The sequence below is a fragment of the Aythya ferina genome, assembly GCF_964211825.1.
Source record: "Aythya ferina genome assembly, chromosome: 1".
Classification (NCBI taxonomy): Eukaryota; Metazoa; Chordata; class Aves; order Anseriformes; family Anatidae; genus Aythya; species Aythya ferina.
The window spans coordinates 199,826,252-199,841,973 of record NC_140296.1 but is presented as its reverse complement, the minus strand read 5'-3'; the positions used below and the strand labels follow the sequence as shown (position 1 = coordinate 199,841,973).

The 15,722-nt window shown below is 43.5% G+C and overlaps 1 protein-coding gene across 6 annotated transcripts in view; it reads right to left on the bottom strand.

The window, feature by feature from the left end:
* Positions 1-555: 555 nt before the first annotated feature.
* FAM107B (family with sequence similarity 107 member B) overlaps positions 556-15,722 on the bottom strand; it is a 52,612-nt gene continuing 37,445 nt past the window's right edge. For all 6 annotated transcript variants that reach the window (XM_084517435.1, XM_084517436.1, XM_084517434.1 and 3 more), the window contains 3 exons: positions 8,183-8,366; positions 3,874-4,027; positions 556-1,878 (listed from right to left, as the gene is read on the bottom strand). In XM_084517435.1, the coding sequence (XP_084373561.1) occupies positions 1,762-1,878; positions 3,874-4,027; positions 8,183-8,310 (399 nt within the window). In that variant the 5' untranslated portion in view covers positions 8,311-8,366 and the 3' untranslated portion in view covers positions 556-1,761. The remainder of the gene's footprint in view (positions 1,879-3,873; positions 4,028-8,182; positions 8,367-15,722) is intronic.

The following is a 15,722-nucleotide window of genomic DNA, read 5'->3' as shown; positions in this document are numbered from 1 at the left end:
TTACTGCAATTCAATTTGCTCGTGATCTGATTATGCCCTCATAACAAATGCCTGGATCTTGACAAATTGAAGCCTGTAACTAGGAAACATTGCTAATTATGAGCATTTCGTCCCAAGTGCTGCACTGAAATTGTATTTTAAACATCCAATACTTACAGGAAAGGCAAAAGAAAGCAAAAAACAAACCAACAAACCCTCCCCCCCCACCTTTACAACACAAACACGCCACTGTTGATATCAGGGAAAAGTGTTCTCCGACAGTTATGCCCAATGTAATTACAGAGTAGAAATTATTTCGTTTAGCATCCTAAGGCAAAGCCCATGATTAGATCCCCAGCTGATAAGGATGAGCACAGCCTCAGCGAGAGCCAGGAATACGCCAGTCGAAGAAGAGGAGGGTTTTTCCCCAGACTCTCAAGATAGAATATCCACACCCAGCCACACCAGGTGAGAACCCAGCCCTATAACCCTACGTGAGTCACCTGTTCCCCCCTCCTCCCCCCAGGCTTCCCTGGGTGTCTAGTAGTCATAAGCATGAAGGATCAGATTCTGCCATTCCTCTGCAAGCTGAGGAGCATTTATTTAACAGCAAGTCACAGGGGCAACTCGCAGAAAGGCAGAAGGTGACAGAACTGGACCCGAAGACGCAGTGGTAACACATTTCCCCTCTTCTTTTAGGACGGGATAAAGTGAGGTTCACTTTATGCCTCGCTTTAGGGATTTTGTTTCCATTTTGGTAGATTGCAATGATCAGTTTGGTCTGGGTTCAACGCTGCTCTGTTGCAGCGATTGCAACGAGTTCCTGCAACAACTGAGCAGGGACTGAGGGCAGACCAGACTCCTCATTTCAGCTGAAGACATCTCGGAGAGTAATGTGCTAACACCGCGTTCAGGCCAGCGTGTTCTTGGAGGAGAAAGGCCACGACAGCAAAGTAGGGAGGATTGCAAAACACAAGGACAGAAGACAGGTCGTTTTGCATTGAGAGATGAGAGAGGTAAATACACAGGTAGCACTGCACAGACCTTCACACAACATTTCAAGGGAGAAGTTTGAAGACACTGGGAAATCAGCTTCTGGATTCTCTCTGGTGAGAGGATCATCAGATTTCTGCTCTTTCATAGCCCAAATTCTGCACATTCAACAGGGAGAACTGGGCTTTAAGGCTGCTCAACAGTTCACTGCTGGTGAATTTTAAGCATTCCCATCTGGCCTACACCTGCCTATCCCGGTGGGGATGGGCAGCAGCGATCGTCATACCTCATCTCCTCCAAAACTTGCTAAAAATTCCAACCGAACACAAATTATTGTGATACACACACAGGGTGTAGGTCTGGATGGAGGAAATTTACCTGCACAGAAAAGTTTCATTAAGATACCACAGGAGGACTTTTGTTTTGTTTTAAAGCAAAATATAATCTGTGTATCTCCACTAAACTAGGATCACAAGAGATAAAGCAGTGCAACGCTGAAGAAACTTCCCTAGTATCCCTGGTTAAAATCTCAGAGTGAGCACTTCAGAGCGGTCCGTGACACTGAACTGACAAGCAGACTCCTCATCCGCCAATCTCAGGACTGCATTTGGCAAGTCGATCCATTTCTGTTAAGTCTTTTTAATCCACGCTTCCCAAGAATTGAAAATCTCATCTTCAGTGTCAGCTGGATGCTTTTCTTCTCCCTCTTGACAAGGAAATCTGAGACAACTTGCAAAAGCCTCTCTGCAGCCACCGCAGGAAAGCTGGAAGTCTTAGCAGGTGCTGGCTCTAGGAGTCTGGTGCTTCTGTTGCTTCCTGGACCGTCCTCCTCAAGTTGCCCTTGACTTTGACAAATTCAGGTGCATTTTCCTGCTCTTCCTGTATCTTCTGTTGCTCCAGTTCCAGCTGAAAAGGAATCCGCATGTTAAAAAGCGTATAAAGTAGATCATTGACATAAAAGGCTAAAAGCTAACAGCTTCAATAACTGGCCATGCATAACAATTTAAACTGCTTCCTTTCTTTCTTTCATGGAAAAGGTAAAGTTGTATTTCTTTGGGAGTATCTGTTCTCATAAACCATCAGTCTTTTCAAATCCTTGTCTCCAGCTCATTCCAGCAGGCCTGCAAATGCCTTTGCCAGATGGACAAAAACTCTGCTCGTCCAGTAAGAGCATAAGATGAAGCATTTCTGAGGAAGTTCTTGGACATCTTCATTTAAAAAAATAATAAAAAATTAATTCCCTTCTCTGGCTTTCAGAACAGGACGAAACCAAATGTGCCTTGTGGGAGAACACGTGTGAACAGCTACTACTGAGCATACTTGCAGAATTTATTTCTGAGTGCCTAGGTATGGATTTCTGTATCTAACTTGACCATCTTTTGGTAGATCTGCCTTCTCTATCACAGAGATCAATACAGCTCCTCCTTGGCCCTTAGCTTTTCATTTTTTGAAGTCCATTCACTGACATTTTTGACCCAGTTGAAGCTCGTGCTCTCAAAGTTACCCTGTGCGGTCAGACTCTCTGCACTGCAGGGCAAAGCTATGTAGTGCCAGTACAGAGCATTACCCACTGCACAGAGTAAGGATTGCTTGGCAATCCTCAGTGAAGGCAGACAGGTCAGGTCACCAGAAAGGAAGAAATAACCCTTCAGAAAACTAACAAAAGCTTCTGAAAGGAGCTTTTTCTTAGAACAAACCAAGGTCTCCCTGATTAATGGGGACGATGTTGTTGGTTCTGTTTAGCTCTCTGAAAGAATCTCTCCTTTGTCTCTGGTTTGCGGACAAAGAACATGCTCTGTTACATGACATGCTCATGACATGCTCATGACAACATTCCTCCATGTGTCATGTTAATTAATGACATTCCCATAGCGCTTACAAAGTCACAACATTGTTTGCAGGGGACAGGCTTTTCCTCTTCTAAGAGAATTCTCTTTTCTACATACGTCCTTGGGTGGCTCAATTCCAAATCAGGCATCTTTTGAAGCTGGCCTTATCTTTCTAAGAGCAGAAAGGACCAGTGACAGGACGATATACTTCAAATTACAATAGCTTTCTCCCCCCAAAAATATTTCTATGCCTCGTTAAAAACTATAATAAAAAACACTAAACCTAAACATTGATTTGACTACACCTCATTCTCAATAGAGTTACTCGATTTAATTGATTTTTGTCAAGAAAAACTGGAGATCCTGTTCTAAAGTGTTCATTTATTTAAAGGTAAATGCAATGTTTTATGCACGCTGACTTGTTTGATGGGGTGTTTCACTGACAAAAATTTGCCTCTCAAGTATGCAAAGTGCCTTAAGAGGCACAGAGACCTTTGGCTGGCCCTGTGCTTAGCAGTAAGCTTCCCAGCAAAAGGTTGCAACTCCATATAATCTCTCCACTTGGGGTCTGAGAATGTTTCCCTTCATTTGGAAAAGCCAACAGACTCTTTCATTCAAAAGAGCTTTTGCAGCCTTAAAAAGTCACCTAGTTTTTGTACGCAACCCAGGAGAAAGAAACAATCGATGTTTTATTCATCAGGCGTCTAGTTTTGATGCAGTAGAGTCTCACATCCAATCTTAGTGATCAACTCTTGATATAAAGGCTACAGAAGTTGGCTAATTCACCACAGTTTCAATGGTTACATGTGGCCAGTGCTCCACAGACACTGCTGTTGCTCCAAACAGGATTCATTTGACCAAAGGCAGAGATCTACACGGAGTTCCTAAATAATATGTGAAAACAAAGAGGTAATTGTAGAGTGTGATTTGAGTCACTGTAAAAGAGGTGCCTGCATTCAGTCAGAGGAACCGCGCCAAAAATCTGCTGCTGCTTCTCTCCTGTCTACCAAGGGAGCATGGGGTGCTGAGCTCAGAGGGAGATGTGTAAAGTTGGTGCTGTTTCCCATCTTACCTGCTCCAGCTTCTGCTGCCGTTTCAGTAGCTCTATTTCCAGGTCGGACTTCTTCTTCTGCGCCTCCTCTTCTTTTTGCTGTTTAATAACTTGATCTCGTTTTCTTTTCTCCATCACCTTTTGTAGCTCTGGTTTGTTCTGAGGTGCAAGACCCCTTAAAATTAAATAGGAGGAGTAGGGGGGCAGGGGAAACAAGGGAGAAAGAGATCACTTTTAATACACGTAAATTCACACAGAACTGTATGCAGGTTTTCTCCAGTCAACTGGCTGCCTCTTTAGGCACTTTGAAATACAAATAATTAATTAAAAGGAAAAAACAGGCAGAAATTTTATTGGTTTCTAATCTAAATCCTAAACTGAAATTTAAGCCATGTTATTACTGAGAATATTTCCCTGCAACATGCATGCTAGTATTTCTCCGGGATAATTCACTGCCATGGCTTTCATAGTCAGTCTTCCTTCTGCTCTCCCCATTCCAGAAAAACAGATTAAAAAAACATCAAGACCCAAGACACTAGCAGGGCTGGAAACAGATTTTGGAGGGAACAACAGCAAGGATTAAAAAAAACACTTCCCTTGACAGCTGATAATTCAGATTGTGTTCAGACAGTCCTACACAGGGTACTATGTGCAGAGAAGACCACATGGGCAGAACTAAAACACGGTGTCCCTCTGGATTTTGTCACATTGTTCCTGGAAATCATGAATTCTGTCTTTCCTTGGAAATACGAGAGCTTTAGCCATGCCTGGCTGCCAAGTTATTTCCGTTGAGAACAGTGAGAGCTCCCAGGCTACACCGAAAATCACACAGAAAGAGGCTAAGACAACAAAAACCCCAAATAAAAAAAACAAGTTGCGGTCACCTTGGAGACCAGACAAAGGACGGAGGATCCTTCCTCTCACAAGATTTCAGCTAGTACAGCAACTGAACGCTTCGAGTCCCTTCAGCACAAAATATTTTCCAAGCCAACTACTACAAAAAGACCCAACCCATGCCTGTTCTTGTCATCTTCCCTGTGACGATTATTATCTGAATACATCTGGCATTAAGTTTAATCAAGAAATTCAATAATCTGCATAAGCTTTCAAAAAACAGTATTTATACCCCTTCCCTACTTAATATGTGGGTGCCTAATTCTTCCGTAACACGTGTATCTGACTGCGTGTTTAATAATGTATTCAAATACCATTTTATGGTGCCATCTCTGACCAACTCCATATATTATGTGCCACTCTATCACTGTACATCTCCTGGCAGCAAAATCAAATATTTAGCAACACCAAATGCTGCTCCATATTTCTCCTAATATCTCATTCCCCAAACGCAACAGAAGCTACAGGATTGTGTTAATATTTTATGTTCCGTGCTAATTTGTAATGGCTAAAATATAATTAAAATAAGTCAGGTAGAGAAAAGTTGGAGCAATTTGATTTTTGCCGTTATTATTACTGCTGGGTAAGTGAGAGCTGGATCAATGGGAACTTCCAGGCTGCTGACTGGCAATAAAGATAGCCACGAAGCAGATGCAAGCTGCTAAGTAAGATGACTTTTTCCTGATTTAGATGTGCTCTAGCTATGATAAACACCAGCAGAAGAACCCTCAGCCTGATCAAATGGGATCGGCAGTCAGATCTGTAAAAGATATCTGAACTTGCTTTCACTCCCATATTTAGAAGGGACAAGCAACAAATAGGCTGCTACTGGATTAACTGGGAGTCTTGAATCACCTCTTTATGATTTTTCTGTCAAAAAAAATCCTAAAAGTTTAGTCTAGAGTAAGCAAACTGTGCTATACCACGAGTTAGAGCTGATGGGGTTAATGTCCCTGCAAGAGACCAGTCTGCAGAGCTAAGGCCGTGTCTCAATAAGTAAAAATAATTAACATGAGTGACCTATGCCTTGAGTTACCACTACCTTGATCTTCGCATCTCCAAAACATCTACCACTTCTGGTAAATAATGATTAGTAAAGAACTACATCAGCTCAAGGTCCAACAGACACTGCTTATAGTAGGCATGAAGAAGGTATGTTGGCATGGGGAAATGCCTTCTACCATTAAAAAATGCATGGCATAAAGCACAGAAGCCTAACCCTCTTTTCAAGAATATCATTTTTTTCTGCTGGCGAAACCCTCAAAAAAGTATTGCATTTCTGCACCAATAAATACAAGTCTCAAATTAACAGCTGCAGCTCACCAACATCACAATAAAAGAAGAGCAGATACTGAGGGCAGCACAACTGTTCGGTGTAATAGGATATTCTTCTAGAAGAAAACAAACTCCACAGTTTTCAAGTGCTTTATACTTTCCTACACTTTAAAAGGAAAAAAAAGACAACAGCACAGACTTAATTTAGTGAAGCCTCCACATCATTCAGAGCAAGGTTGTAATTTGGGGAACTTTACACCTTTCTTTCTTTCCATGCCTATAAACTTCGTGGTGCTAGGAACTGACTTTGAAGTTTAATCCCGTTAACAAAAAAAATAGGACAAACACCTATTTAGGCCACTTTCTTCCAATTCAGTTGATACTCTGTAAAACATTTCTACTTCAACATTAAAGAAATGCTGTTCATTTAGAATTAAGTATCAAAGCTTAGCATTTGTGAGGATTTTGCTATTAGAAAAAAATAGAAAAAAATACCTTTTTTCCTCTCAAAATACCACCATAGAAGATGGGAAAAAAAGAGATGTTTTCAGAATGAGACTTTTCTGACAAACACACAAATCCAGCTGTCCTGGAGTAGCCAAAGCAACAGCCATAATCCCCTGGACCATTGGAATTATCGGAAGAGACGTGAAAATGGTCATTAAATGATCTACTCTTCCACTGGATGTAACTGGCCAAGGAACATGAGTTCCAAGGTCTAGATTAGGACTCAAATTATGTATGCTATTAATGGATTCATAAATCAGATTCCTGAATTGTAAATTCTAATTCATCTGACAGAATAGGCAGGAAGACACCAAGTCTTCCCTTATTCCTGCTAGGATGGCCATGCAGGATTATGCTTTTGACACCAAGATAACAATTAGTATCTTGGCCATATCACTCATTTACATAGATGTTTGTTTCTGTTTGTTTTTGTTTGTTTAAATGGAGGAGTCTCACAGGCCTGGAGGTTTTTTTTCTCTCCTTTGTGTAGTCAGGTGCTTGTTCTCGTAGTATCTTTTTCAAATGAGTCCTCCATTGTTGGAGAGATTTAATAACAAACCCTCAGCTACCTCGAGGCCGAGTCCCTGTGTCTCAGAAGTTGATGAAATCAAGTTCCAGCTCTTTACTTCTACAAAAGCAATATATAATGCAACAGCTGTGCATCCCACCCCAGAAAGGAGGAAGCACAATTTGCATAATATACAAAGAGACACTTGTGTGGCAGCAGAGCAGGCCCCCGACTACCACGCTGCATTGTAAGAAAGATCAAGAAACCGGAGAACAACTTCATCTGAAACAAAATTTAGGATTTCTTTGACTAAAAAGTGGCCCCATCAATTCAGGGTGTACTGGGAATGGTGAAAACACGCAGATTTGATGATCAACATCAAATGTTCAACAACTGAATTTTGTCAAATACCTGATAAAGTTAAGAGTTCAGGACAAATTACAGTGCCTGAAATAAAAAATACGATAGGGGAGAACTGAACTGCTTCCTCATGAAACCAACCCTTAGGGAGTATTCATAAAAACAAAGTGAAAAGTATTTTACAAGAAGCTTTTACAGGGCTTCACCTATCAACAGCTGATCTTGTGTTCAATATCCTCTATGCAGTCTGGTGGTGGACCAAACATGGAAGGCCTACAGTTGGATCAACACCTAGATAAAACAGTGGGGCAGCCTACAGCTTTCTTACACAGCTTTTATTCTACCATTTTTTGGATTTTTTTGGTCTACACAGGTTTGGTTGTGAGTTTGCAAGTACCCCACCTGGGGCCGGTGTAGGCACCACTGATTGTACAACAGGAAACAATCAGGGGACAACATGGGCAAAGCTTTTATACTGGAAATAATGATCCTACATTACAGTGATAGCAAAGGTGTTTGAAAATAAAATTAACCCTTCAATTGTTAATTTAAATTAACAATTAAACAAAGAAAAGAAGGTAAAATTATCACAGAAAGAAGGACCAGACCTATTTATTAAAATTCAAGCAAATACCATGGCTGAGAATCAGTCTTTTCTTCTACAAGATTTCAATCAACAAAATGCACCTGCTAGGTTTTGGGTAAAATGTGTCATTTTGATGAAACTAAACCTCAAGCTGTGCTTTTGGGGTCAAGGGATGGCACACATGCGTTTTAGGCTTTTACCTTTTCTGGTTCATAAGCAGCTCTCTATGGAGATCTTGATGATTCCGGGATGACTTCACAGGATTAATTAATTTCTGAGGTCTAATTAATTCAGGATTGTCATCATCTATGTAGTCTGGTTCAGCCATAATCTTTCTTGGAGTGGGATACGGATCTTTGGGTTCGGTGTCCTTACTCACAGTATCTGCAAAACAGAGGGAAGGGAAGAACTATGGTAAATCTCCACTGAAAAGCCTTTAAAAGATGTCTTAAAACACATCAAGGCAGCATTCTCCACTGATAACATTTACGCTTTTCTACATAGATTTTGTCTGTAGTAAGTGAAGGTGCTCAGAGCAAACATCCTTTAAAACAGATGGCAATTTCGTAAGGTTATCTTCGAAAACCTTCATCCCTTGATTGGATGCACAGATTCCTTCCATCCTGAGAACCAGAAATACTTCAGGTTAAGCACGCAGAGAGCCCTACTGATTTTAATAAATCCACCAGATGAAACATTTTTGTATCAGCAATGCTAAGATCCAAAAGATGTTTTAAATAGTGACTATATCAAATACCACGAATGCTCATCAAAGCCATACAAACACTCATTTTCTGCCATCAGTCTCATGCCAGCTATGAGAAAATACCTCGTGTTGGTTAGCCCTGAGCAGTACCAAACTAAGCAAAAGTTTCCAGGTGAAAATTGCCAAATTTGCCAGTGCTGGGATGGGGGCTAGGAGTTTCTGAGCAGAGTGGTCGGGGAGAAAAAGTTGGATGTGTCTTACGGCCATGTTTCACCCAGTGAAAGTCTACAGAAGTCCACTGATCTGAAGCCAATAAAACCCCGATGACTTATGTCCTTTCCCAATCTGGCATTTTCCTGTCCTAGCACGGAAAACGTAAACACCAAGTCACAGCACTTTTAAGCAACAGATGACAAGCAAGCACCTACCTGCACAAAGGCCAAATATCCAGAATCATTGGAAAATTCATGCCTAAAGAAACTTGGAAGATTTCTATCAAAACTAATTTAGGTCTAAATGTTAGGTCCCCAAGGCTGCCCCCTGAGCAAGCCCAGCACCCTCAGCTGCTCCAGCCCAATGTGGTGGCCCTCGATGAACTGTCTCCAATCCTAACTGCATGTCATATGAAAAAAGCCAAAAAAAACACCCAAAACACAGGCTACGTCTCAATGTACATCACTTAGCTCCATGCCATGAACAAGCATGTACAAGTGTATCCATCACCAATGCTGTATACACTTTATTTCATTTTTTTTTTTTATAAGGATGCAGCAGTTCATATTTCCTTGGTGTTCACATCAGGTTTTTCCCAAGTAAAACAGCTTGGGGATTCAGAGTGCAGGCTTGTTTTGGATATAACCTTTGGTTTCCCTGTGTTCCCCTCTCACTTCTCTTGCACTGAAGGAACTGTGACTCTTCCAGGAGGCGTTCAACATCCACGATTCTCCACAAAAGCACACCAGATGACCTGGTGCTTCTTTCAGACAAGCCTTCCTTTTGCTTAGATGGAAAACAGAATCACCCACAACTGTCCTGGACAACGTACTGCTCTTCCAACACGAGCCCCCGAAAAACAATTGGATTCAATCATTTCTCAGAAAGCCTGATGTCATATTTTGCAGCATGTAGATCTGGTTTTGGCAGTGGCTTAAAATGAAGCCTATTTCTTCTCCTTTCTTCTGTCCCATCCCTATTTTTAAAAGCATGTATTCAGCTCTGAGGTCAGGAACCGCGGTTTCCTAACGTAACATGAACTCTCCTAGCAGCAAACGTGAATGAATAAAGCTCCCTGGAGGACTGGGGATGCTTTCCACGTGTGATTGGGCTGGAACTGATTTCAGCTAGGATTTCCAAATGAAGCCAGCAAAATAGGGCACCTGGCTCCCACTGGGTGAATCCCCTCACACCTTCTGCAAGCCTTAGCTTGAGGCTCCTTCCACTCATCTACACATCAATTGCGAAGGTACAACCCATTTCGGTGACTCACTGCTTACTCCAGCGCACGAGGACGGAGATGTGGATCCGGGTCTGTTTTAGCTGAGCTTGTTTCCAGTTTCATACGCCCGCTGATTTGGCAGGCGCTTCCTCGGTGCGTGTTCTGAATCAGCTGTGGCTGCACAAGCAGCACGAAAGCATCCACCTGCAGCGTCTCGTCCTGCCTGAGTAACTCGCTCAGACTTTGTCCCTGACTTCTTGGAGATGAGGATTTTTATTATTTTTTTTTTAATCCAGAAAGAATTAACTGGGGATCCTGGATTCTGAATTTTGATTTTTTTTTGGATTTTGGAATTTTGAATCCTCAAACTGAACCACAAAACTACTTCAATATCCCACCAGGCAAAGAAAATGCCCCCATATAAAAATCACCTGAAGGATCTTCCAGATAGAAACGTAATGTTTTCGGATGACAAGATGCTTTCAGAGCAATGAAGAAGAACCATAGTGACACCTTCACCATGGAAAGCCAGGAATAAGCCACCAAATACTTGTTTTCCAAAGAAAATACATGAAATAATTGCAAGTAAGCTCGGTGAGAGCAGCAGAGACCCTTCAAATTGGTAATACTGAAAGAATGCAAAGAGCCACGGTGTGCCAGAAGAATGCAAATTCCACATGGAGGAACATCTCCAACAAGCACATCAGCTTCTGATGTTCTTCATTTTTTATTCTACCTAAAGAGTTTGTTGTTTTTTTTCAGCAAAAATCCCAAAGTGACAGCAACGCTGCAAGACGCATGCAAAGAGAGCCGCAGACAGCCCCCAGAATTTTTAGCAGATCCAGAGCAGCCCTGAACAACAGCGGGTTAAGGTTCCTGCAGCTGCCAGAGCTTTTGCTACAGCAGAGCTCGTACGGCTTCACGACGAGATGCGAGCCCATGCCAAGAAAACCCCAGTGTTTATGTGGCATTCAGGGAATCGCATTTATTTGCTCTCTGGTATTCCTCATCCCAGAAATCGCCCTCCACATCTGGAATCTGAATATAAAAATCCCTGGGAGACACCATGTATTTCTATTATTATACTTATATGTGGCATTTTCACCCTTCCAACGGTTCCCACAATTATTTCCAGCTGTGCAAGCAGAGGTAGGCTTGAGGCCCCTCAAAAAGCAGATAAATAAATGCCTAAGCATACAGGCGAACATCAAAATAACAGGATCCAAAAATTACATTAAAGCTAAATTCATGTCATTTCCTTTTTGTCTTAATAAAGCCTGGAATTAATATCTTCCACAGAAGCGTTAGCTCACACACAGAATACCTCCCGAAGAAAGATTTTAGTCCTGAAGAAGCCTGAACATCTGCTCTGCGCTGTACGGCCAGCCATCAAACACCATTTTTTAAGGCTTACATTTTTAGATCTTTAAGCTCCTGCGTAGCCTTGCGGTTTGTTACAAGCAACCCAAAGGCATTCATTGGGAAGAAAGAGCGTTTTTACTCTCCCCCCCCTCTGATTTTGAGAGGAATTGAAATAAAATGTTTTGGGCATTTCTCTGCTCCAGCACAGCGAGCTCTGCCCTGGGTGGAAAGGAAAAGGGCTGCTTCGATCCACGCTGCACTTCCCGGTCACCTCCTCAGCACTGTTTGGACATGAAAGCTCACCGCCACTATCATCTTCATCTCCACGCTCTCGGTGCAGAGAGAGGCACTTGACTGGAGAGATTTACTTGATTAATCCGTGATTACCGACATCATTAATAACTTCCCACGGCTCAGCCTTTAATTCAAAGTGAGAGCTGCTGAAAACAGAATGCAAAACACTCTTTCCTGGCAGGATGCTGAAGCCAGCCGCTGTCCCAACAGGTTGTTTTTTGGCGGGTGAAAGGGCTGGAGAGGTTTGGGTTGAGGCAGGGCACGGGCACAGCCTGCCCCTGGGGGAGAGAGAAGGACAGGCAGGGTGGGCTGGAGGTTTCAATTCCTCCCAGCCCTTCATGGTTTGCTCAAACAGGCTGCTGCCTTCCAGTAGCAAAAAATTTGCTTCTGGATCCAGAGAGTGCATGAACCTGCTGCAAAACTGCACACATAAAGGGCTGCAGGCACCCACTGCGCCACAGGGATCACTCATTTTACATCCTCCTGCTGCCCGTCACTTGCTGCGTTACCATCCTGCCGACAAACGAAGGCTGGCAGACTTTTTAATCCTCTGGCTGCTCTTGTTTCTGGCTCTGGCCTTGCCTTCCTGATCCTGGGCACATTATTTCACCCTCACGCCCTCTCTCCTCTACAAGAGAAGAATTGAAGTAACCACCGTGAGCTCCTTGCAAGACCAACCTCGCTGCTCTTTACCATGCACTTTAAAATCTCCAGACTCCAGCAGACCAAATGAAGCAGCAAGCCTGAATTTCTTTTGTCCATACGATGCCAGAACACTTTAACTAGGAGCACCTTCCTCACACTGAGAGGTTCATGGACTCTCTGAACTCACCCAACTTCTCTCTTCTGCTGTTAAACACAGAGAGAAATGGTTAATTTGTTAAAAGTACTTTTTACCCTCCTCCTTTAATTCACTGCAGTCTGATGGCAGGTCTTACAGCAGCGTTCCTCATAAAAAAAAAAAAAGTTTGAGCCTAATGGATGACATTGCAATTAGGCCCACATAAACACAATCACATTATCTCCGAGCATTTGCTTGATTAGAATGGCAGTGAGCAGGGTCAGCCGGGCTCCAGCCTCAAACCTAGGGAGCAAGGTGATGGTATCAGCACTGAACAGTTTATTTATTTACTTACACGGCTGCCAAAAGACTGAGAAACCACAAAGACTTCTGCTGCTGCTCCTGCTCACTTGACCAGGGCGGCCCAAAGCAATCTCAGCGATGGCAAGAACACGGAGAAAAGCAGGGCTCACCGGCCACTGAAACGATTCCTATCGTCGCTTTAGAGGATATGAAAATGAACTGCGGCACTCCAGACCTCGAGGATATCCAGTTAACATTCATTTGCTTCCCTTGTGATCTACTGAGAATGCAATGTCAACAGCTCACAGCGAAAACATCCACTGGATGACAAACCTGGAGGCCAATTAAAGATGTTTGTGGTGTCACCGAGACAGGAAAGGAAAGAGCACAAGATCTGGGGCAGTGCCCCATGCTGTCACAGCTCTCTCAACGCAAAGCCCTGCCTGTGGCTCTCACTAGGTTTGACCCCACCAGCAGTCTCTGGTCCCGTGCTCCGAAGTTCAGCCAAGTTTGGGTGCTGAGGGGAAAGCCACAGCCCCACCGAGGCTGAGGGACAAAGAGCGCTGCTGGTAATGCAGAGCCGCCCGTCTCTCTTGGTCTCCAGTCCACCAAAAGAGATGCAGAAAGAGAGACAAACAACGTTAAGGCTAATTTCACCTTCTGCTGAACTCACACAAACCAACGGATGGGAATTTACGGTGATCCAGGAGAATTCTCCCTACAGCTGCAAGCACTGCAACGAAGCTCTCTGTCAGCAGCTTTGAAAGCAGCTGAGTGAATGCACCAGCAGCCCTGCACGGGCGCGTTTCTTCTCTTGCTCAGTTAAAAGGCTGGAGAGGTACCAAGGAAGCTGCGCAATTAGAGGCTGGAGAAGGAAGTGGCTCTCACAGATCTGCAGACACAGGTGGCTGGGAGAGCACAGGGAGGGAAGAAGGAAATGTTGACTTGTTCGCCCTCCCCTTTTTGCCAGATAGACAACACTCAGATAGGGACTTCCCCTGTGAAACCACTTAGCATCTGATTTTTAACAGAGTGCAGGAGGGGCAGAAAGACACAGGATAAAGCCTAGAAGGCTGTGAGGGGCACCCATTTCCCCTAAATGCCAGTCCATGCCCAACCCACCAGCACACCGTGGATTAACAGCAAATAAAGCACACTGTGCATCTTGTTCACCTTCCAGTCCCCCAAAGCCCTGCCTGTTTATCGAGGATTTCTATTCTCCATACCGATTTATAACCAAGGTCCCTGTGCTGGCTGAAAGCCCTGGATTCCGTGGGGATGTGGAGAGCTGTTCTGATGGCCAGGAAAAGGTGCTGCATGTCCTGCACCTCCTGCCTTGGTGTATGGCCTCATTCCACAGCACAGCACACACACACCTCTATTCCAGCTCTGTCATCCACCTGGCAGGGATAAATCATCACCAGTAGAGGCATGCAGCTGAACACACACACACCCAGCACGCTGCACAGGTAGTGGCTGCACACCGCAGTAAACACGACGTCCAGAAGTAGGTCACTGAAATTACGCCTCCTAGGAAACAAACTCCACTGCATAGTTGGCAGCTCGATTCACCCCAAAAGGCAGCCAGCAATTTACCCACACGCAGGTCAACAGTAACACAGATGCAATTCTGAAATGACCCATTTTTTTTTCCAAGAAAATACAAGTTTCAAAAGGCAAGTAAGATCAGTTCACACTCCCTGCAGCCACAGCGCATCAGTCAGTCTGGAGCACCACATTTAAGACCGGGTCAGATTTGGTCGAATGAAGTTTAGCTAAATTAAAACACAGGATTTCATATGAAAATGAAGTATTGATTCAAAATCAGAAGTCCAAAGAGCCAGAGGACAGTTTCTTCAGGACTTTGCTGTTGCAAATGTTAAGAACTATCAAACAGTGTCACCCAGTGGTAAAGGACTTCCTACAGACAGGAACAGAAGCCATTGCCACAGAGAAGGCAGGGGGGGAGAGAGGGCCTAAAATCCATGTTTTTGTACAAAGCTGTTGAACTTCTGGGCAAATAAACAAAAATCTCACAGCTTTTTGCAGAAGGTCTATCTTACTTTTAAGATATTCCGTTTGCGAGTACAGCAGCTTTACAGGCCAGTCATTCCCCTGTTATAGAAAGTTTTAACACTAAGGAGAGGTATTTCTGGTCTGGAAGAAAAAAAAAAAAGATAAAAAATAAAATAAAACAGAGCAGCCAGCAGCAGCTTATTAAAATGGAGGGCGGAAACACTTCAAACACCTGTCATAGGGTGCCAAAAGGAGACTGGTGAGTCTTGAATGCTCTTCAGATCTAGGTCACAAGATTTCAGCAAGATTCTTCCACAAAGGAGAGCAACGTGCTGGCGGTGGTTGTTTCTGCATTTTTTTTGTGCTATGTGCACCACGATCTGGTGTGCGAGGTGAGGGAGCAATGCACGTCTCAGGGAGGCCAAGCAAGGGCCAGGAGCACAGGAACGTGGGTCGTGCTGCCGAGAGGGAAATCCTCTTCTGGATGCCATGAGGATGAGAACAGTGAGGATGACCAAGAGACCTGGTAAATATTTACCCAAACCAAAGCACAGGACAGCTGAAAGGCAAAATACTATTTGATATATATATAAAAATAGGTATATAAAAGAGAAGGCAGGTTGCTTGCACCCCTGTACACATGACCGGCACAGCAAGCACAGCTTTGCTATGTGCAAAACAAATAGGATGTGAAAAAGGATGCGGAAGAGCAACAACATCTAAGAACTGGAGAACACGCTGTGTATTGACACAGCCAAACGAGCTCAGTCCACTCGGTTTAAAAAATGGGAAGATTAAGACCAGCTGTGATTATCCTACAAGCAACACGCCTGATGATGGTTT